Source organism: Aethalodelphis obliquidens, unplaced genomic scaffold, assembly GCF_003676395.1.
Source record: "Aethalodelphis obliquidens isolate GAN/ISIS:26980383/991018 unplaced genomic scaffold, ASM367639v1 scaffold108, whole genome shotgun sequence".
Classification (NCBI taxonomy): domain Eukaryota; kingdom Metazoa; phylum Chordata; class Mammalia; order Artiodactyla; family Delphinidae; genus Aethalodelphis; species Aethalodelphis obliquidens.
Genome location: NW_020838052.1, coordinates 1,210,290 through 1,233,046, shown reverse-complemented (window position 1 = coordinate 1,233,046; position 22,757 = coordinate 1,210,290). Strand labels below are relative to the sequence as shown.

The 22,757-nt window shown below is 43.1% G+C and overlaps 1 protein-coding gene across 3 annotated transcripts in view; it reads right to left on the bottom strand.

Moving 5' to 3' along the window:
* PFKFB1 (6-phosphofructo-2-kinase/fructose-2,6-biphosphatase 1) overlaps positions 1-22,757 on the bottom strand; it is a 93,304-nt gene that overhangs the window by 14,060 nt on the left and 56,487 nt on the right. For 2 of the 3 annotated variants that reach the window (XM_027096781.1, XM_027096779.1), the window contains exons 2-8: positions 13,280-13,405; positions 9,348-9,441; positions 8,366-8,432; positions 6,993-7,067; positions 6,494-6,550; positions 4,462-4,583; positions 1,332-1,539 (exon numbers count right to left, since the gene is read on the bottom strand). In XM_027096781.1, the coding sequence (XP_026952582.1) occupies positions 1,332-1,539; positions 4,462-4,583; positions 6,494-6,550; positions 6,993-7,067; positions 8,366-8,432; positions 9,348-9,441; positions 13,280-13,405 (749 nt within the window). The remainder of the gene's footprint in view (positions 1-1,331; positions 1,540-4,461; positions 4,584-6,493; positions 6,551-6,992; positions 7,068-8,365; positions 8,433-9,347; positions 9,442-13,279; positions 13,406-22,757) is intronic. The other variant, XM_027096780.1, reaches the window with a different exon arrangement.

The following is a 22,757-nucleotide window of genomic DNA, read 5'->3' as shown; positions in this document are numbered from 1 at the left end:
AAACTGGGTGCTAAATTGTGCAGGCAAAGCCACGGACAGCCCTAACCAAGAGACCCCTGGCTGTAGGTGGTGCCACGGGCTAGGGTGGCTCCTCCAGTGGTCTCTGACTCTGCGAGAGAGGCGAGAGTCAGAGGTCAGAGTCTACCTCGAGGGGAGGCTACCAGTCTGAAAGTAACAGAAAATGATCCAGGAGGACCAGGCCTTCCGGTGTGATGCCTTGCCTGTGATACTGCCAGCTCTGCAGTGGGGGGAGGCTGAGGAGCAAGCATGAAGGCCTGGTTTTCAGTCCTGGCTCTGTCCTTTACTGGCTGTGTGACCAGGGGCCACTCTCTGTTCCTGTGTGGGCCTCAGCCTCCTCATCCATAAATCAGTGACAGTAATGGCCACTGCACAGAGCTGCTATGAAGATTAAATGAGGCCACACATGTGGAAGCAGATGGTGCCGTGAATGTGCAGAGGTGTCCAATAAGAGAGGACATTCCCTCCCTCCTGCACCTCATTTCCCACTTGTTCCACCCCAAGCCATCCTCCCAGCAAGAACAATAACTGTGTTAACAAGTCCAGGGTCAGGGCCAAATATGGGAAAATGTGTCTCTTTAATTGGCCAGCACCCATAATGTGCAGCTCACTATTCCCAGCTACAAAGAGACTCCCACCGTGAGGGTCAGAGATGGGCCAGAAATGGGGGGGATGGAGCCCAGGTGACCTGACTAGGAGAGCAGGAAAGGACAGGGGAGGGCTTCCTGGACCAGCTCATGGAGCAGGAGATGGGTCCTGGAAGGGGTGGAGCAGGGAGGGCAGAAAAGAAGCGGTAACTGGGGGAGGACAAGTGCTGACCCTGTGATAACCTGTAGTGGGGGTTTGGGGGAGTAGAATCAGCCCTGAGTAATGGAGGAGAAGACGGATTCAAAGGTGGGGCACTTTAAGGCAGGTATCTGTGCAAATGACGGTCACCAGCTGACAGAGGGGACAGAGGAGGACAGCCTCGGTGGGGAAGCTGCACAAGCAAAAGCACAGAGTTGTGAGAAAGATGAGGGGACCAGTCAGGCAGGAGAGAGGGTGCTTATTGTAATGGGGCTGGAGGAGCAGCCAGATCTGGGAAGGCCTGGACCAAGCCATCGGACTTGCAGATGCTGTTGGCACTTGGGAGCCATTCAGTGGGTCAAAACTGAGTGGCTGATGGGGTGGAAGAGCAAGAGTGACCAGAACCTGCTTTTATCCTGCCACTGAGTACCCCCATCCTCAGGACCCAGGCAGCAGCCACCCCACCAACCCACAGCCCACCTGGACCAGATCAGCCAAAACCTCTGAGTGCATGGGGCCATCCCTACCTGCTTGCCCCGAGCTGAGAGGCCAGAGTCACCTCCGATGCGGCCTCTGAGGTTGAGTTCACTCTCACCGTGCCGGCATAGGTAGATGGAGCGGGGTGTGACGTGGATGTTCATGAGATAGTAGACTGTGCGGCTCTGGATGTGGTCCTGCAGTCGGTTCACCATGTAGCGTGTGCCCACGTCGAAGATCTTGATGTAGGACAGGTGGCTGGGCCAGCCCAAGCAGGAGCAAGGGCAGCTCAGGGGCTGATGTTGGAGAGGCTGATCCCAAGAGAAAGCCCCAACCACACACCCTGCCTTCAAGCTTCCTCCATAACCCAGCTCTCACCTACCTTTCCTCTGACAAGGTGCTATGCCTTGCCCTGTTCTGGGTACCTGTTCTAGAGACTTGGTTCCTGGCCACTCTGAGGAGCTCACTGCCTGCTACCATCTCCTTTTCTCTCCTTTCCTCAATCTCAGTTTGAGCCAGACTGTCTTTTTACTTTCACTCCTCACACTTCAGGCATCTAGGGTTCTCTCTTTTTTGGCTCACACTGCTGACATACTCAGAGAGAAACAGTAATCCTCTGTGTCCCTGACTGTCTCCAACATCTCACAGGCCACTTGCATTTGCTGACTATTTTGTGTGTATGTATGCACCTGGCAGGGGTGGGGGCTTCAAAGTGCGTAAATCCTCATAACCATCCTAGGAAGCAGAGATTATTATCTCTGATAGGTGAGGAAACTGAAACACAGAGAGAGGAATTGATTTGCCTAATGTCAAACTCTCCAACCATCTCATCTATGACTCTCAGAACCTAAGTAGAAAATATCTGATGTAGCCTTGTTGCCTTGTTTCTGGTACTAGGTCCTGAGTGGCTCTAGGAGAACTTCCAAATTCTGTAGCTTAGTCTGACATTCTAGGTGCCTTCATACACTGGTCCTGCTTTGCCTCACCTCAGTGTTCCATGTCTATGCTCATAACTTCTCTGTTTCATTCTAGCCTTAATGCTTTTGCTGAAATATTCTCTGTACTCCTCTACTTTTATTCAGATTTAACTAGGCCATTGCAAGGTACTGTTCTCTTTCCTTGAAAATATGTTATTTGCCTGATTTCCAAAGTTGAGCTCCTATGCATCCATCCTTCAAGAACCAGTACATTCACTCTCTTTAGAAAGTTTTCTTTGAGCCCAGGATCATATGAAGTCATTTAAAGGTACTTCACATCAAAAGTCTTATAGTAGCTAATGCTTACCCCCATTATGTGTAATTTAAAATAAAAATTATAAGTTATATTATAACATGAAGAAGGTCTACTGAGTTCTGGTTATATTTTTTTCTGTTTTGACTACCTTGATGCTGTTTTTGAAATACAAACTATTAAAAGCTTTCAAGATTTTCTTTTCTTATTTTTGGTGGACTCTACCTTGCTGGTGCCCTAAACGCATGTCTAGTCCACCTACTGGGTAAACATGTTCTTCCAGACCTTTTCCTCCCAGTTGGACTGGGTCCCCTCTTCTGTGTTCCCCCACCCCACTTGCTTTACCATCACCACAATTCTGGTCAACTGCATACTCATTGTCTTCCTCAACCAACTGGGCATTCTATCAGAACAGAGATAGATAGACCTTCCCTCTTTGGGTTCCTAGGGCACAGCTTAGGAGTGGGCCTTGATGCATGGATTGTAAATGTCTGTTGATGGAAAAACGATTAGATAAAGCCAACTTTCAGAATCAGTTGTCTTCAGACCCAAACTGATTCATCAAACACCGAGTACCTGCAGCAGTCTAGGCCAAAGGCTAGGGGCTTTCTCAATGCTGTTCTTTCATTTTAGCTCCCCTCCTTCAAACTTCTTCCACCATATGCTACTATTCATACAGTGCCTTTGTGGAAATTTGAAAAAGTTTCCCCTACTCCAGTACACGTCTTGGTGAGAAAAGCAAGTGTACCCGTGACCTGGCACAGTGAACAATATTCACAATTGTACACAAGGTCCTGCCCCTTGACCTGAGTGTCTAAGCCTCATGTGGCACTTTTATGATATAGGGATGTGGGAGGAGGATAACCATGATGGAAGTTTGAAGACAAGAATTTGAGTATATATTCTGCTACTCACTCATTGTGTGGCCTCAGGTAAGCCCTTGCCCTGCTGTGGGTCTGTTTCCCCATCTAAGAAGTGAGGCAGTAACAATGCTCACCTCTGGGGACTTTGGTTGGACAAAGTTGGAAGGATGCTCTTTAAACTTCTTTGGGTGGTGATGACTGTTAGAAGTCTCCTTATACTTCTTACTTGGGGTCCAAAGGGTCTGAGTGACCAGGGTCTCTTCTCATCACAATCCATTTTGAAAGAAAGTGAGGTTCTGGGTATACCCTACGTCTAAAACTCACATCTTCCCTGTACTGCCAGCTAACACCTCTCCAATCTTTAGTTGGTATTGTGAATGAAAGTTTCATATTTTTAATGTATCTTCCCATATGTCAAAGCACTATGGAAGCTACCTGAGGATAGAACCTACCTCTCTTGCCCTTATTTACACCCCCGATGTACACCATAGCCCAAAGAATCCAAATACTTACTGGTTGAAGGTGCATGCATGTTGTGAAAACAGACATGATTAAGAGACAGAATATGTAGTTAGAATCCTAGCTCTACCCCCTGACTTGTGGTGGAAGCTTGAGCAAGTGGTTTCAGCTCTCTAAGATGCAATCTCCTCTTCTTGAAAATTTATGATCATAAGACCTATTTCAGCCTCCTTAACAGGGATGCCGAGGGGATTCAATGAAACAAAAAAGGTGAACATGTTTGGAAGCTGAAATGTCATCCATGTGTGAAGAATACTTTTGAAAACATAATAGCAACAACCACAGGAGAGAGGCATTTCTCCCCCCCTGAGATCAGGGTCCTAATATGTCCACATTGTTCAGGAAAACACTACTTCAAGCCCCTTATGATGAACACCTTACACAACAAGGAATCACCACCTCATGGATAATTAGAGCTGGGAGGGCCCTTGAAGACAAATCAAGTACAGTTTCCTGATGTTACAAATAAAGTTGAGGCCCAGAGAAGGAAGGCATTCCTCCAGGTCCTACAGGACATCAAAACCGGGCTAAGGATCCTGACCTTTACTTTGGGGTTCTGGGTTCTTACCTGTCTAGTTCATCATCCAAGGGTTGGTAGTTGACCTCATAGCACTCAATTCTCTTTAGAAAGTCTTCCAGAACCTTTTCATGGTCACAGTCTATGTAATCAGGGCTGCCAAGTTTCACTTGCTGGAGGAAGGGAAAAAGATGGAAGAACCATGGGAGACAGAGACTCCGACAGTGCCCTTGGGATGAATGCCTAGAGATCACTGAGTACAACATTCCTCATCATAAAGATGAGGAAGTTGAGACTTGGAGAAAGGTTCTTGCCCAAGTTTACAAAATCAGTCAGTTGAAGAGAATCTGTACTGTGTTAACACCTCATTCCTTATCCCTGTGTGCTCAAACAAGGTCTGTTACATTATATTCAGTTCACACACTGTTTAAGAGAAACATTTATAAGTGGCCTGGAAATTGTGGTGTGAGAAATGGTTGAAGAAAAGGAACAGGAGATCTTGGCTGGGGATCATAATGGCTTACATGTATTGAGTGTTTACTGGGATAACATGGCATATATTGGCTTTAGATTTCTGAGGGGCTGGCAACTCCTAATCCCTTAATATATCTACCTTCTCCACCCACATTCACCATCTCAGTGAATGTCACTATCATCTACTCAAGTCACCTGAGCCTAAAATGAATCTGGGAGTCATCCTAGATGTGTCTCTTTCTATCATCCCCCACCTCTTAGAAGGTACCAAATCTTCCCCCCTGTATCTTCTAAATATCTCTCCAGCTGGCCTCCATCCATTTCCTGGATGCTCACTCTAGCTTTGTGACTGGTTACTCTGTCTATAGTCTAGTTACTTTCCCATACTAGCAGCCAGAAGGATATTTCTAACATGCACATCTGAATATGGAATTCCTCTGCTTGAAACCCTTCACCATTTCCTCACATCTTTTAGGACAAAGTATGAAATATTTTAGCAGGTGACTCATGGCTTGTTATGATTGGGCCCCAAATGATTTCTTCATCCTCCTCTCCCATTGCCCCTCTAGACCTCCACACACTTTGCTTTAGACAACCTAGGCTATTTCTAGTTCCCCATAGATGCCATACTTAGTATATGCTATCCCCCTATTTTCCATTCTTTACTTGCCAAATTCCTATGCATTCTTCAAGATGAAGGTCAGCTATTACCTTCATTGAGAAGCCTTCCCATGCAAGGTTAGGTCCTCAACACTGTGCTGCCACAGCCTCCTTTGTTTCTTCATCTCAGCACTGATCTCACAGAATTATGTCTATAAAATTGTCAGTCTCCCTCACTAGACTGTGAGCTCAAGGGCCAGGCACTCCCCTATCTATTTCTGTCTCTAGTACCCAGAATGGTTCAACCCAGGTGTATGTATTCAATTTATGTTTAATCAACAAATGGATGGATAGGTGGATGGATGAAAAGGAAAGAGAGTACTTGGACATATTCTATGCCTCAAGAGGCAAAATTAGGACCAATGAGTGGAAATTACAGGGAGGCAGATTTCAGATTGATTGGACTGCACTTAATGAAGGCAATGAGCTTTCACACTGGAGGTACAAAGAGAAAATCTACACAAACAATTAGCTAAGATTTCAAGTTTCTGATGAAGTGTTGAAGGAGGTGACTTTTAAGGTCACCTCTGTCCCCAAGATACAGTAATTTAATGAAATAGGGAACAATAAAATGTAGTGAGTGAACTAAATCTAGACCACATGCCTAGAAACTGTAGAAAAGAGCAGTGATAGCTCTGATATGAATTGTGGGTGAGAAAAAAGAGCTTTCAAGGCAGACATCCAAGCTTGAGGTCCAGTCCCAGTTCTACCTCTTCCTGGCTGTATGAACACTTGACAACTTACCTCTCCTCTTGGAACCTTAGTTTCCTCTCCAATACTTAAAGGAATTTCACAGAATCATTGTATGCCAGGATGATCAGGGAATACTTCCTATAGGAAGTGGGAGGAGAAGCTCAGGGAAGATACCTCCTTTAACTGCACAGAGGTATTTCTAGGTATGATCCAAATCTGAGACAAAATAAGAAGGAAAGTGACTGGTGCTCCTTACCCTGATGTTTTCTGCAATGACGTCAGGGTCATTACAAATGGACTCAATGAAAAAGACCTATAAAAGAAACAGAAGAAAGATTTCCAGCAAGGAATTATGTTTGGTAGGAGTCAAACATAGCTTGACCCCTTCTCAATGGCTCTGAGTCATCTTTAGAGGTATCTCTGACAACATAATTTCATACAGTGGTGCTTTCAGGATTCTGAGTTTTATGAGTCAGATTGGCCCTGAATTGTAGTGGTTCTCTCTCCTCCTTCCTCATACCCACCCCCACAGTGTCAACTTGTCAGCAGTTATCTTCCATTGCCTAATGTGGCACCTCTTCTTTCCTGTTCTGTTCTGTTTTGATGCTTCTAACTGTGACCTGGAAAATCCTACAACTAAATTAAAATGCTGACCCTATGGTAGCTGATTTGGCATCTCTTCCTCCCCTGGTTTGCCTTTCTTTGGTGTTTGTTAAATGAGTAGGCTCTAGATAAGAGTTAGAGAGTTACTCTACCTTGTAACCATGTTCTTTAGCAAACTGCAGAATCAGTGACCGTCGTTCTCTGGTAGTGTTGGTGGCATCAAAAACCTAGAGGCACACGATGAGATTGGTTTGCTCTGAATCTGGCTCTGATAGAATGCCTACTCTTTGACCATCTCTGTGCTAAGTACAGGGCTTCCAGAAGGGGATAAAACTTGAACAGGGTTTTGAAGGATTTGGAAATGGCTTATATCAATTTCTCAAACACTCATTGAGCCCTCACTGCCTGCCCAGAAATGTAGCAGACTCTGTAGACATAATAAAGCAAGAGGAAAATGGTGGGGGTTTATTAGAGTTATTTTACAGGTAAAGTAGCTGAGGCTTAGAGGAAGTGTTTGCCTTAACCAATGTCACAGAGAGACAAACTGTCACAAACTCTGACAAAGCAGAGTTGGAACCAATTCTCTCAACTCCTAGGTGAAGCTTCTTCCTTCCCTATCACTTTGGAGCTCTTTGAAGCACTTTTAGAATTTGCAAATCCCAAAGGTCTATGAGATTAAATTGATTCAATGTTTAGCTAAATCTCTAGAACTTAAAAATGTTTGTATTGCAGTCAAATTCTAGTGTAGTCCTGCTGAATTCTTGGGGATGGAGTGGTAGTGTATACTGGTTAAGGGTGTAGATTCTGGGGACTTCCCTGGTGGTCCAGTGGTAAAGAATCAGCCTTCCAAAATAGGGGATGCAGATTCGATCCCTGGTCAGGGAACTAAGATCCCACATGACGCGGGGCAACTAAGCCCATGTGTCACAACTACTGAGCTCGCGTGCCTCAACTAGAGAGACTGCGTGCCACAAACTACAGAGCCCACACTCTCTGGAACCCACGTGCCACAACTACAAAGCCCATGCACCCTGGAGCCTTTGCGCCACAACTAGAGAAGAGAAAACCCGCACGCCACAATGAGAGAGAAGCCTGTGCAGCGCAGTGAATAGCCCATGCACCGCAATGAAAGATCCCGCGTGGTGCAACAAAAGATCCTGCAAGCCTCAACAAAGATCCCATGTGCCGCAACTAAGACCTGACACAGCCAATAAATAAATAAATAAATAAATTTTTTAAAAAAAAGAAAGAAAAAAGGAGTGTAGATTCTGGAGCTATACAACCTGTATTCCAGTTCTGGCCTGCCACCTTGGTAAAATATTTAATTATTTAATCTCTCTGCACGACATTCTTCTGGGCTATAAAATGGAGTATAATAACAATACCTATCTCATGGGGGAGGGTGGAAATTAAATAAATATGTGCAAAGTGCTTAGAACAATGTTTAGAACATAGTAAATGCTCAATATATATTAGCTCTTCTCCAACCCAGCAGAAACCTAAGAAAAAATGCAAATTTCTTTACCGCAACATGACCTTCCTCACAGCTGAGATAGTTATGGACATCTTTCAGGGCTGCTATGGCACATTGCCTGAAAAAGATGAAGGAAGAAACAGAAACAACCATTATACCCAAAATGGTCTCCTCTCTATTTTTCTGAATTATCTTTTGCACTATCTCTTAGATGTCCTACATTAAATTATTCATCTGTTGAATATCTACAAAGGGTGTCCTATATTCTAGGTACAAGCACAGAGAGGTCACACAGTTGAAAATGTGCTATGACAAGCACAGAGAGGTCACACAGTTGAAAATATGCTATGACAAGCACAGAGAGGTCACACAGTTGAAAATGGCTCTGTGTAGACATTTTAGGTGCAGGTATAAAGTAACATACCCAGGAAAAGTTGACTAATGACAGAGCCATAGTATTAAGGGCTCCAAACCTTGAACTAATAGCGCTCAAGCTGAATTGGTTCTTGAACCCAAGAAGAGCCTGAATATATGGTCTGTGAAGGAGAAGGCATTCCTGGCATATGTAACAGGGCAAGCACAGGTAATAATGTGGAAATGTATTTATGCTTTTGGCAAAAATCTGGTTAGTGATTACTCTTTGCTGAGTTTTATTAAGAGGATATGGATCAATAAATGAGACCCAGGCTCTGTTCTGGAAGTGCTCAGAGTCTTGTAGAGGAGAGACAACTTGAGGTTGAATGGATGAGACTGGAGTGGGCCAAGCTACTGAGACTCTTATTTTAAATTCTAGGCTAAGTTTCCACTCTCTCTTGTCAGAAGTAGGAAACTGTTAAAAGTTCTTAAGCAGGGGATGGATATGACCAGAAATAAGCTTTGGTTAAGATAGTAGAAGGGCTGTCCTAACCACCCTTTGAGACTCTAGGTGGACTCCTTGCTAACCCAAGTTGCTCTGCCCTACTCCCCCATCATTTGAACAAAGGTCTCCCTCAGCCAGGGGGCAGCACAGGTCTTTAAAATATTAGGTACTCACTTCCTGATAAGTAGGGCCTCCATGTTGTCTGGGAGAAAGAATTCGTAGTTCTTGTAGCTCACTGCCTCTCGTCGATACTGGCCTAAATTAAACACTGAAAGCAGGAGCCCTGGTGAAGAGGTTGGGAAGATCCCAGTGGCAAAATAATGTCCTTTCTTGGAGGTAGCTCAGAGGTAAAAGAAGGTATAGTTTGTAGCTATATAATATGTTTACAAAGCTTCAAATTATGGCCACCAGCTCATTTACTCCTTACAACAACCCTGAAAAGTAGGAATCATCATTCCCATTTATAAATGAGGAAATCAAGGGAGTAACTCTCATAGCTAATAAGTGGAGAGATGGGATTCAAACCCAGGACTGTTTGGTTCCAAAGCTGGTGATCTTTCCACTATTCCATTTTAACATAAACTCCAAACCTTTTAATGCCCATAGTATTACTATATATTATTACTGTGTTCTGTACATTACTGCATTGGAAAGATAAAGAAATTGGGACCCAGGGAGTAAAATCCGTCAAGGGTCAAACATTGAGTCAGCTGGGGACATAACTAGACTGGGCCTCCTGAATCCTAGTCCAATGTTGTTACATTTTCTGTATCAAGACAGAGAGTCTAGATTTATTGCCTTCTTTAGGCCACACTTTCTCATTTGTAATGGTGAAAAATCAGAGAGGAGGGAAGGAAAGGGGGAAAGAGGGGATAATAGGCAAAGAGGTAATGTAATATTTTCTTCATTCATCCAATAAATAGTTTCTCATGCCTACTTTGTGAATCAGGACATGAGTTCTGGGGTGTCAGAGATGAAACAGATCTGCATGATGGGGCCCCAAGGAGCTCACAGTCTAGCATGTAGGAAAGAGAGTAAACAGTAAATCAGTAAACAGAGAGCTCTCACCCAGTTTATTAAGTGCTCTGACAGAGCCATGCAAAAGAGCAAGGAGGAAGGAAAGACTAACTAAGCTTGGGGTGATCTCAGATGGTTTCTTGGAAAAAGCAGCATTTGTACCAGTCTTTATAGGAAGGCAGGCCTTTTATTGGCAGGCATGGGGTATGGGAGAGGGGAACAAAGACATTCCAGGTAGAGGAAGAGTTTGAGCAAAGGTATGGCATTGGCAGGAGGCAGAACATGAGACATCCACTGTGACTGAGGCCTGTGAGGCTGTCAGAGACTGACTGTGGAGGGCCTTGAATGATAGGCTAAGGAGCTTGGATTTAAACCTGCAGGCCAAGGGAACCCTTGGTGGCTGTAGATATGGTCATCTTGGCATTTGAAACATGACTCTGAGGGCCTCTGTGCAAGTAGAACAGATGGGAAGCAGGTGCATTAGATCAGAGACCCATCTGACACTGTCCCATGTGCCCCTATGCTCAGCAGAGGCTCCTCAGAGCCTGCAGTCCTACAAGAACTACTCCTTCTTCCCTTCTCTTCTTCCAATGTTCTACTCCTCCCACAGGACACACCCAGCTCAAATACACCCTATCTGGAAGCTTTCACTGCCTTCCAGTAGGTGATTTCCTCTGTGAGGCCCATCAGTATCCTGCTCTGGGATTCTTCAGTGACATGTTGTATTCTTATGCATCCCAGCCAGATGGAGAAATCTTCAAGGACAGGTTGTGAATCTCATCCAGTTTTGCATCTCCAGTGCATAGTATGGGTTTTGGCACATGGAAAACCACTGGGGAACTCTTCACCAGTGAATTAGAGGAAGAGAAAGTGCATGAAGAGAAAGAAGAAATGGGAGAAGGGGAGGAGAATACTTGGAGAGAGGGAGGGAAGGGGGAAGAGAGATAGGGTGTTGGTATGGTCAAGGGAAATAAGAGGAAGAGTGTGGAGGAGAGCACAGGGCCAATGTAGGTTCTTTCTTCTTCCCATCAGTAGCACCAAGTATCAGACCTGCCACAGTGAGTGTCAGGCTTTGGAATCAACCAGATGTGGGTTCATATTCTGGTTCCATCACTTAGTGACCATGTGCCTTTAGACAAGACACGTCACATCTTGGGCATTAATTTCATCAACTGTGGAATGATGATACTAGTTCTTCCTACATGGGTGTTTTAGAACTTAAGAATAGAGTCTGTCATACAGAGTGAAGCAAGTCAGAAAGAGAAAAACAAATACCATATGCTAACACATATATATGGAATCTAAAAAACAAGCAAACAAGAAAAGGTTCTGAAGAACCTAGGAGCAGGACAGGAATAAAGACACAGACGTAGAGAATGGACTTGAGGACATGGGGAGGGGGAAGGGGAAGCTGGGACCAAGTGAGAAACTGGCATGTACATATATACACTACCAAATATAAAATAGATAGCTAGTGGGAAGCAGCTGCATAGCACAGGGAGATCAGCTCTGTGCTTTGTGACCACCTAGAGGGGTGAGATAGGGAGGGTGGGAAGGAGATGAAAGAGGGAGGGGATATGGGGATATATGTATACTTATAGCTGATTCACTTTGTTATACAGCAGAAGCTAACACAAAATTGTAAAGCAATTATACTCCAATAAAGTTTAAAAACTAGATGTGAGTTCTTTGAGGGCAGGGATCCAACATCCAACAAGGGCCGTGGCACAACTGTGTGCTCAACAAATAATTACTGACTGAGTGAGCAAGTGATTGCCCAAGAAGAACTGTTTTCCACACTGGGGAGGAGTGCTCCTTTCCACAAGAGACAGAGGCTAAGCACTTGTGTACCAGTGTACCAGTAAAGGAGGAACACAATCCCAGTAATAATTTTCAGCTAAGTTGATATATGTTAAAAGCATCAATAGTCATTGGGGGATAAATAAAAACTTTTGGTAGACTTTCTTGTATTTACTGATTTTATTCTGAATTACGTATGATGTAGGGGATACCCTAACTTTTAGCATTTAGAGACTCTAAATGTCTTAATTTGGTCCTACTTAAGCAATAGAAATTAACATGATCTAGTCCCCTACCGCAGAGCAGCTCCTGGGGAGAGAGACCCAGACACACAACACACTACAACAACACACTATGTAACTAAGGTTGGCATAGAGGGGTCTGTAGGAAGCATTGGTGTGGGAGCCCAGAGAAACACAGTCCTCCTAGGGGCAACAGAGGAATCAAATAGGAATGGGGATACAGTGTGGGGGATAGAGAAATCAAATGGAGAATAGAAAAATATGATTGCTGAATAAGAGGTAGTAAGCAGAAAAGAGATCACATTGGGGAGAAAGGAAATCTGGAAGTAGGGAGTGAGGGAGGAGGCTGACAGGCAGGGAAGGAGACCCCTCTGGAGGCGGAAAGAGGCAGGATCACTTCCGGCTGGGGAGGGGGAGCAAATAGGCTCAGACCTAAGGAGAGGCTTGGAGAGAGTGGACGCCTTCTGGACGGGAGAGGTGAGCTAAAGTGCCCTGCTTTACTGAAGACCTTGTGGGGGACTCCAGGCTGGGGCTTTGAGGTGCTTGACTCCACACACCCCTAAAATTTAAAGAAAACCTTAAGGTTGTGAAGAAATGGTAATGCTAATAAGAATCGTATTTTTGGTGTAGAAGTAATAATAAAGGTGATAAAAGTAGTATGTTACTCATAGGGTTTTTTTTAGGTCTTACAAAAATCGTGCTCCTTGAAAACAGATATTTAATCTTTGTAGTTTTCTTATGCTTAGCAGCTATCACGGGATTGGGCACAGATTACGTACTTAAGAAATTGTAAAAATTTATGAGGTTAGTGGTGGTGGTGGTGGTGGTGGTGGTGCTATAGTAGTAGTAGTAGTAGTAGCAGTAGTAGTAGTAGTAGTTGTAGTAGAGCAGCAGCAGCAGCAGTAATAGTATTAGTCCTAATACTGTTAATAATGTTTCGAGACATTCCTTTACTCGTGGTTTTGCCCTTTTGAGGTCAGCTACCTTACTGTATTTTCCATAATTGGCCTATAGAGGGCTGTAGAACAAAAGCTTTCAGGGACATACCTTTAGTTGGTGTTCCTATCCAGTTGAGATATCGTGTGAGCTTCGTGGAGATGTAGGTCTTTCCTCGAGCTGGTAAACCCACCATTATCACCATCGTGGGGGAATTTGTAAACTGGGGTATGGATGCTGGAAGACAAACAGAACCTCAAATCTTATCCCCAGGTTCACATGATATTCTGGTATCAACTCAGAGCTGTAGAATTGGAATGAGCATCTCGCCCACCATTAGAACAAGGAAAACAAAAACTGGAAAATTGCAAATTGTCCTCTATTGAATTCATGAGCAAACTGAGATTGCAATGCTAAAAGCTAACCCAAAATCTGTAGACATAGGCATCTACAGGGAACAACAGGGCCCAGGTACTTGCTTATCTTTTGCAGATACTACTGAATAATATGTAGTCATAAGAAGATAACAGCTAAAATTTGTTAATGAATTGCTAAAAGTTGGTTGTGTGTTAGTGTGAGAATGTGAAACCCCTGGGGGCCGTAGACATAGGTGGTTTTGAATCCTCTTGCAGACTTTCCCCCTAAGAAGTCCACCAGGTGCTGGCAGGGAAGAATAAGAATCCGGAGAAAGATATTCTATAGTTCTGGTTTGGGGGAGGGAAACAGAACAGCATCCATTGCTGAAACTGTGCCCAAAGCATTCTGCCTTTATACACTGCAGAGCAAAGGCCTTAACCTTCACAGGGAAAGGTAATAAAACTGTAGTCTGAGCACACTGGTGGAAATTCACTGCAGCTAGCAGAGAGGAATACCCAACACCACTAAAACTCTGCCCAGACCAATCTACTCTATCTCCCCTAGGGAAAACAAGCCTTGCTCTGCAGAAGGAATGGCAATAGGAACTGAGGGCACAGGTGGAAACTCACCACCACAGGTGAAGGAGAAAATTTGAAAAAATGCTATAACCCAGGAGGGATAGGAATATGTGCTAGGCTCACAGTTATATTTAGAGGAGGGGCAGGAACATTTGGGAAAGTCACACCTCTATGACTCAGGATAAGCCTGCCTAAGACTGAGACTTAATCAAAATAACATAGTATGTCCCTAGTCCCCTATTCTCCACTACAAGGCTAAAATAAATCAAGTAAAATAATAGCAGACTTTATTTTTAAAGAATGCAAGAGGTAAGTTACCTCCAGAGAGCAGCACAAAGGGAAGAATCAAGGAAAGAAAAAAACATAGTCTGAAGAGACAAAAAAATCATCAGGACAAGACTCAGTTATGACACATTTTGGAATTTCCAACAGACAACTTAAAATAGCTGTGATTAATATGATTAAGTACTTTTCTATATTGAAAAAGGTAGACAACATGCAAGATAAGATAGCAGCAAGGGATAAAATGTATAAGAAAGAATCATATGTAAATACAAGAGAAAAAACACATTAACAGATCTGAAGAATGCCTTCAGTGTGCTTATTAGTGAACTAGACACAGCTGAGGAATAAGCGAAATTGAAGCTAGAACAATAGAAATTACACAAACTGAAATGCAGAGAAAAAATAAAGAGTAAAAAAAGAAAACAGAACAAAACATCCAAGAGCTTTGGGACACTATCAAATTAGAATACTAGAAGGAGAAGAGAGAGAGAATGGAGAAAAAATATTTGAATAAATAATTGCTGAAATTTTTCATAATTAGCAATTGATATAAACCCCAGATCCAAGTATCTCAGAGAACACAAAGCAGGGTAAATAAAATTTGTAAAAGAGCCACATCACACCCAGACATATCAAATTCAAACTGCAGAAAAACAGGCAAAATAAAATATTGAAGGCAGTCAGGGAAAAAGGGTGGACGGAACAGCTTACATACAGAAGAACAAGAATAATTACACAAGACTTCGTACCAGAGTCACATAAGCCAAAAATAGTGGAATGAAACCTTTAACATACTGAAAGTAAAAACCCTGCCAATCCAAATCTAAATTCAGCAAAAATGTCCTTCAAAAATAAAGGCGGAGGAAGGCGGAAGATGGCGGAAGAGTAAGACGCGGAGATCACCTTCCTCCCCACACATACACCAGAAATACATCTACACGTGGAACAACTCCTACAGAACACCTACTGAAGGCTGGCAGAAGACCTCAGACCTCCCAAAAGGCAAGAAACTCCCCATGTACCTGGGTAGGGCAAAAGAAAAAAACAGAGACAAAAGAATAGGGACGGCACCTGCACCAGTGGGAGGGAGCTGTGAAGGAGGAAAAGTTTCCACACTCTAGGAAGCCCCTTCGCGGGCGGAGACTGCGGGAGGCGGAGGGGGGAGCTTCGAAGCTGCGGAGGAGTGCACAGCAACGGGTGCGGAGGGCAAAGCGGGGAGATTCCCGCACAGAGAATCGGTGCCGACCGGCACTCACCAGCTCGAGAGGCTTGTCTGCTCACCCGCCGGGGCGGGCGGGGCTGCGAGCTGAGGCCGGAGCGCAGGAAGAGGACTGGGGTTGGCGGCTTGAACACAGCCTGAAGGGGTTAGTGCACCACAGCTAGCCGGGAGGGATTCCGGGGAAAACCCTGCACCTGCAGAAGAGGCAGGAGACTTTTCCTTCCCTCTTTGTTTCCTGGGGCGTGAGGAGAGGGGTTTAAGAACGCTGCTTAAAGGAACTCCAGAGACGGGCGCGAGCCGCGGCTAAAAGCGCGAACCCCAGAGACGGGCGCGAGCCGCGGCTGAAAGCGCGGAATCCAGAGACGGGCGCGAGCCGCGGCTGAAAGCGCGGAATCCAGAGGCGGGCGCAAGCCGCGGCTGAAAGCGCGGACCCCAGAGGCGGGCGGGAGAAGTTAGGGCTGCTGCTGCCGCCACCGAGGGGCCTGTGTGCGAGCACGGGTCACTCTCCACACCCCTCTTCCGCGGAGCCTGTGCAGCCCGCCACTGCCGGGTTCCCAGGATCCAGGGACAACTTCCCCGGGAGAGCGCACAGCGCGCCTCAGGCTGGTGCAAAGTCACGCCGGCCTTTGCCACCGCAGGCCCGCCCCGCACTCTGTGCCCCTCCGTCCCCGCCGGCCTGAGTGCGCCAGAGCCCCCAATCAGCGGCTCTTTTAACCCCATCCTGTCTGAGCAAAAGACAGACGCCCTCCAGCGATCTACACGCAGAGGCAGGGCCAAATCCAAAGCTTAGCCCTGGGAGCTGTGAGAACAAAGAAGAGAAAGGGAAATCTCTCCCAGCAGCCTCAGAAGCAGCGGATTAAAGCTCCACAATCAACTTGATGTACCCTGCATCTGTGGAATACCTGAATAGACAACCAATCATCCCAAATTAAGGAAGTGGACTTTAGGAGCAAGATCTATGATTTTTTTCCCCTTTCCTCTTTTTGTGAATGTGTATGTGTATGCTTCTGTGTGAGATCTTGTCTGTATAGTCTTGCTTCCACCATTTGTCCTAGGGTTCTATCCGTCCATGTTTTTTTTTTAAATTTTTTTTTCTTAATAATTAATTTTAAAAACCTTATTATACTTTACCTTCGTTCTTTCTTTCTTTCTTTCTGTCCTTCCTTCCCTCCTTTAGACAACGAATCATCCCAAATTGAGGAGGTGGTCTCTGACAGCAAGATTTAGGATTTTTCCCCATTTACCTCTTTTAGTGAGGGTGTATGTGTATGCTTCTGTGTAAGATTTTGTCGGTATAGCTTTGCTTCCAACATTTGTCCTAAGGTTCTTTCCGTCCCTTTTTTTTTTTCTTCTAAATAAGAATTTTTTAATTCAATAACTTTATTATACTTTATTTTATTTTTACTGTATCTTCTTTCTTTCTGTCTTTTTTCCTTCTTTCCCTCCTTCCTTCCTTCCTCCCTCCCTCCCTCCTTTCTTTCCTTCTTGCCTTCTTTCCTTCTTTGCTTCTTTCTTTCTTTCTTCCTTCCTTCCGACCCTCCTTTCCTTCTTTCTTTCCTCATACTTCTACTAATTCCCTCTACTTTTTTTCCCTTTTATCCTGAGCCTGTGGATGAAAAGCTTTTGGTGCTCCAGCCAGGAGGCAGGGCTCTGCCTCTGAGGTAGGACAGCCAACTTCAGGACACTGATCAACAAGAGACCTCCCAGCTCCACATAATATCAAACGGCGAAAATCTCCCAGAGACCTCGATCTTAACACCAGCACCCAGCTTCACTCAACGACCAGCAAGCCACAGTGCTGGAAAACCTATGCCAAACAACTAGCAAAACAGGAACACAACCCCACCCACTAGCAGAGAGGCTGCCTGAAATCATAATAAGGCCACAGACACCCCCAAACACACCACCAGACGTGAACCTGCCCACTAGAGAGACAAGATCCAGCCTCATCCACCACAACACAGGCACTAGCCCCCTCCACCAGGAAGCCTACACAACCCACTGAACCAACCTTAGCCACTGGAGACAGACATCAAAAACAGGAGGAACTACAAACCTGCAGCCTGCAAAAGGAGACCCCAAACACAGTAAGATAAGCAAAATGAGAAGACAGAAAAACACACAGCAGATAAAGGAGCAAGATAAAAATGCACCAGACCTAACAAATGAAGAGGAAATAGGCAGTCTACCTGAAAGAGAATTCAGAATAATGATAGTAAGTTTGATCCGAAATCTTGGAGATAGAATGGACAATAGATTGGACAAAATGCAAGAATCAGTTAACAAGGACCTAGAAGAACTAAAGATGAAACAAGCAACGATGAACAACACAATAAATGAAATTAAAAGTACTCTAGATGGGATCAATAGCAGAATAACTGAGGCAGAAGAACGGATAAGTGACCTGGAAGATAAAATAGTGGAAATAACTACTGCAGAGCAGAATAAAGAAAAAAGAATGAAAAGAACTGAGGACAGTCTCAGAGACCTCTGGGACAACATTAAACGCACCAACATTCGAATTATAGGGGTTCCAGAAGAAGAAGAGAAAAAGAAAGGGACTGAGAAAATATTTGAAGAGATTATAGTTGAAAACTTCCCTAATATGGGAAAAGAAATCATTAATCAAGTCCAGGAAGCACAGAGAGTCCCATACAGGATAAATCCAAGGAGAAATACGCCAAGACACATATTAATCAAACTGTCAAAAATTAAATACAAAGAAAACATATTAAAAGCAGCAAGGGAAAAACAACAAATAACACACAAGGGAATCCCCATAAGGTTAACAGCTGATCTTTCAGCAGAAACTCTGCAAGCCAGAAGGGAGTGGCAGGACATATTGAAAGTGTTGAAGGAGAAAAACCTGCAACCAAGATTACTCTACCCAGCAAGGATCTCATTCAGATTTGATGGAGAAATTAAAACCTTTACAGACAAGCAAAAGCTGAGAGAGTTCAGCACCACCAAACCAGCTTTACAACAAATGCTAAAGGATCTTCTCTAGGCAAGAAACACAAGAGAAGGAAAAGACCTATAATAACGAACCCAAAACAATTTAGAAAATGGGAATAGGAACATACATATCTATAATTACCTTAAATGTAAATGGACTAAATGCTCCCACCAAAAGACACAGATTAGCTGAATGGATACAAAAACAAGACCCTTATATATGCTGTCTACAAGAGACCCACTTCAGACCTAGAGACACATACAGACTGAAAGTAAGGGGATGGAAAAAGATATTCCATGCAAATGGAAGCCAAAAGAAAGCTGGAGTAGCAATTCTCATATCAGACAAAATAGACTTTAAAATAAGGACTATTAAAAGAGACAAAGAAGGACACTACATAATGATCAAGGGATCGATCCAAGAAGAAGATATAACAATTGTAAATATTTATGCACCCAACATAGGAGCACCTCAATACATAAGGCAAATACTAACAGCCATAAAAGGGGAAATCGACAGTAACACATGCATAGTAGGGGACTTAAACACCCCACTTTCACCAATGGACAGATCATCCAAAATGAAAATAAATAAGGAAACACAAGCTTTAAATGATACATTAAACAAGATGGACTTAATTGATATTTATAGGACACTCCATCCAAAAACAACAGAATACACATTGTTCTCAAGTGCTCATGGAACATTCTCCAGGATAGATCATATCTTAGGTCACAAATCAAACCTTGGTAAATTTAAGAAAATTGAAATTGTATCAAGTATCTTTTCTGACCACAACGCCATGAGACTAGATATCAATTACAGGAAAAGATCTGTAAAAAATACAAACACATGGAGGCTAAACAATACACTACTTAATAATGAAGAGATCACTGAAGAAATCAAAGAGGAAATCAAAAAATACCTAGAAACAAATGACAATGGAGACACAACGACCCAAAACCTATGGGATGCAGCAAAAGCAGTTCTAAGGGGGAAGTTTATAGCAATACAAGCCCACCTTAAGAAGCAGGAAACATCTCGAATAAACAACCTAACCTTGCACCTCAAGCAATTAGAGAAAGAAGAACAAAAAAACCCCAAAGCTAGCAGAAGGAAAGAAATCATAAAAATCAGATCAGAAATAAATGAAAAAGAAATGAAGGAAACAATAGCAAAGATCAATAAAACTAAAAGCTGGTTCTTTGAGAAGATAAACAAAATAGATAAACCACTAGCCAGACTCATCAAGAAAAAAAGGGAGAAGACTCAAATCAATAGAATTAGAAATGAAAAAGGAGAGGTAACAACTGACACTGCAGAGATAAAAGAGATCATGAGAGATCACTACAAGCACCTCTATGCCAATAAAATGGACAATCTGGAAGAAATGGACAAATTCTTAGAAATGCACAACCTGCCAAGACTGAATCAGGAAGAGATAGAAAATATGAACAGACCAATCACAAGCACTGAAATTGAAACTGTGATTAAAAATCTTCCAACAAAGAAAAGCCCAGGACCAGATGGCTTCACAGGCGAATTCTATCAAACATTTAGAGAAGAGCTAACACCTATCCTTCTCAAACTCTTCCAAAATATAGCAGAGGGAGGACCACTCCCTAACTCCTTCTACGAGGCCACCATCACCTTGATACCAAAACCAGACAAGGATGTCACAAAGAAAGAAAACTACAGGCCAATATCACTGATGAACATAGATGCAAAAATCCTCAACAAAATACTAGCAAACAGAATCCAACAGCACATTAAAAGGATCATACACCATGATCAAGTGGGGTTTATTCCAGGAATGCAAGGATTCTTCAATATAAGCAAATCTATCAATGTGATAAACCATATTAACAAATTGAAGGAGAATAACCATATGATCATCTCAATAGATGCAGAGAAAGCTTTTGACAAAATTCAACACCCATTTATGATAAAAACCCTGCAGAAAGTAGGCATAGAGGGAACTTTCCTCAACATAATAAAGGCCATATATGACAAGCCCACAGCAAACATCATCCTCAATGGTGAAAAACTGAAAGCATTTCCACTAAGATCAGGAACAAGACAAGGTTGCCCACTCTCACCACTATTATTCAACATTGTTTTGGAAGTTTTAGCCACAGCAATCAGAGAAGAAAAGGAAATAAAAGGAATCCAAATTGGAAAAGAAGAAGTAAAGCTGTCACTGTTTGCAGATGACATGATCCTATACATAGAGAACCCTAAAGGTGCTACCAGAAAACTACTAGAGCTAATCAATGAATTTGGTAAAGTGGCAGGATACAAAATTAATGCACAGAAATCTCTGGCATTCCTATATACTAATGATGAAAAATCTGAAAGTGAAATCAAGAAAACACTCCCATTTACCATTGCAACAAAAAGAATAAAATATCTAGGAATAAACCTACCTAAGGAGACAAAAGACCTGTATGCAGAAAATTATAAGACACTGATGAAAGAAATTAAAGATGATATAAATAGATGGAGAGATATACCATGTTCTTGGATTGGAAGAATCAACATTGTGAAAATGACTCTACTACCCAAAGCGATCATAGATTCAATGCAATCCCTATCAAACTACCACTGGCATTTTTCACAGAACTAGAACAAAAAATTTCACAATTTGTATGGAAACACAAAAGACCCCGAATAGCCAAAGCAATCTTGAGAACGAAAGAAGGAACTGGAGGAATCAGGCTCCCTGACTTCAGACTATACTACAAAGCTACAGTCATCAAGACGGTATGGTACTGGCACAAAAACAGAAAGATAGATCAATGTAACAGGATAGAAAGCCCAGAGATAAACCCATGCACATATGGACACCTTATCTTTGATAAAGGTGGCAGTAATGTACAATGGAGAAAGGACAGCCTCTTCAATAAGTGGTGCTGGGAAAACTGCACAGGTACATGTAAAAGTATGAGATTAGATCACTCCCTAACACCATACACAAAAATAAGCTCAAAATGGATTAAAGACCTAAATGTAAGGCCAGAAACTATCAAACTCTTAGAGGAAAACATAGGCAGAACACTCTATGACATAAATCAAAGCAAGATCCTTTCTGACCCACCTCCTAGAGTAATGGAAATAAAAACAAAAATAAACAAATGGGACCTAATGAAACTTCAAAGCTTTTGCACAGCAAAGGAAACCATAAACAAGACCAAAAGACAACCCTCAAAATGGGAGAAAATATTTGCAAATGAAGCAACCGACAAAGGATTAATCTTCAAAATTTACAAGCAGCTCATGCAGCTCAATAACAAGAAAACAAACAACCCAATCCAAAAATGGGCAGAAGACTTAAATAGACATTTCTCCAAAGAAGATATACAGACTGCCAACAAACACATGAAAGAATGCTCAACATCATTAATCATTAGAGAAATGCAAATAAAAACTACAATGAGATATCATCTCACACCAGTCAGAATGGCCATCATCAAAAAATCTAGAAACAATAAATGCTGGAGAGGGTGTGGAGAAAAGGGAACCCTCTTGCACTGCTGGTGGGAATGTGAATTGGTTCAGCCACTATGGAGAACAGTATGGAGGTTCCTTAAAAAACTACAAATAGAACTACCATATGACCCAGCAATCCCACTACTGGGCATATACCCTGAGGAAACCAAAATTCAAAAAGAGTCATGTACCAAAATGTTCATTGCAGCTCTATTTACAATAGCCCGGAGATGGAAACAACCTAAGTGCCCATCATCGGATGAATGGATAAAGAAGATGTGGCACATATATACAATGGAATATTACTCAGCCATAAAAAGAAACGAAATTGAGCTATTTGTAATGAGGTGGATAGACCTAGAGTCTGTCATACAGAGTGAAGTAAGTCAGAAAGAAAAAGACAAATACCGTATGCTAACACATATATATGGAATTTAAGAAAAAAATGTCATGAAGAACCTAGGGGTAAAGCAGGAATAAAGACGCAGACCTCTTAGAGAACGGACTTGAGGTTATGGGGAGGGGGAAGGGTGAGCTGTGACAGGGCGAGAGAGAGTCATGGGCATATACACACTAACAAACGCAGTAAGGTAGATAGCTAGTGGGAAGTAGCCGCATGGCACAGGGATATTGGCTCGGTGCTTTGTGACAGCCTGGAGGGGTGGGATGGGGAGGGTGGGAGGGAGGGAGACACAACAGGGAAGA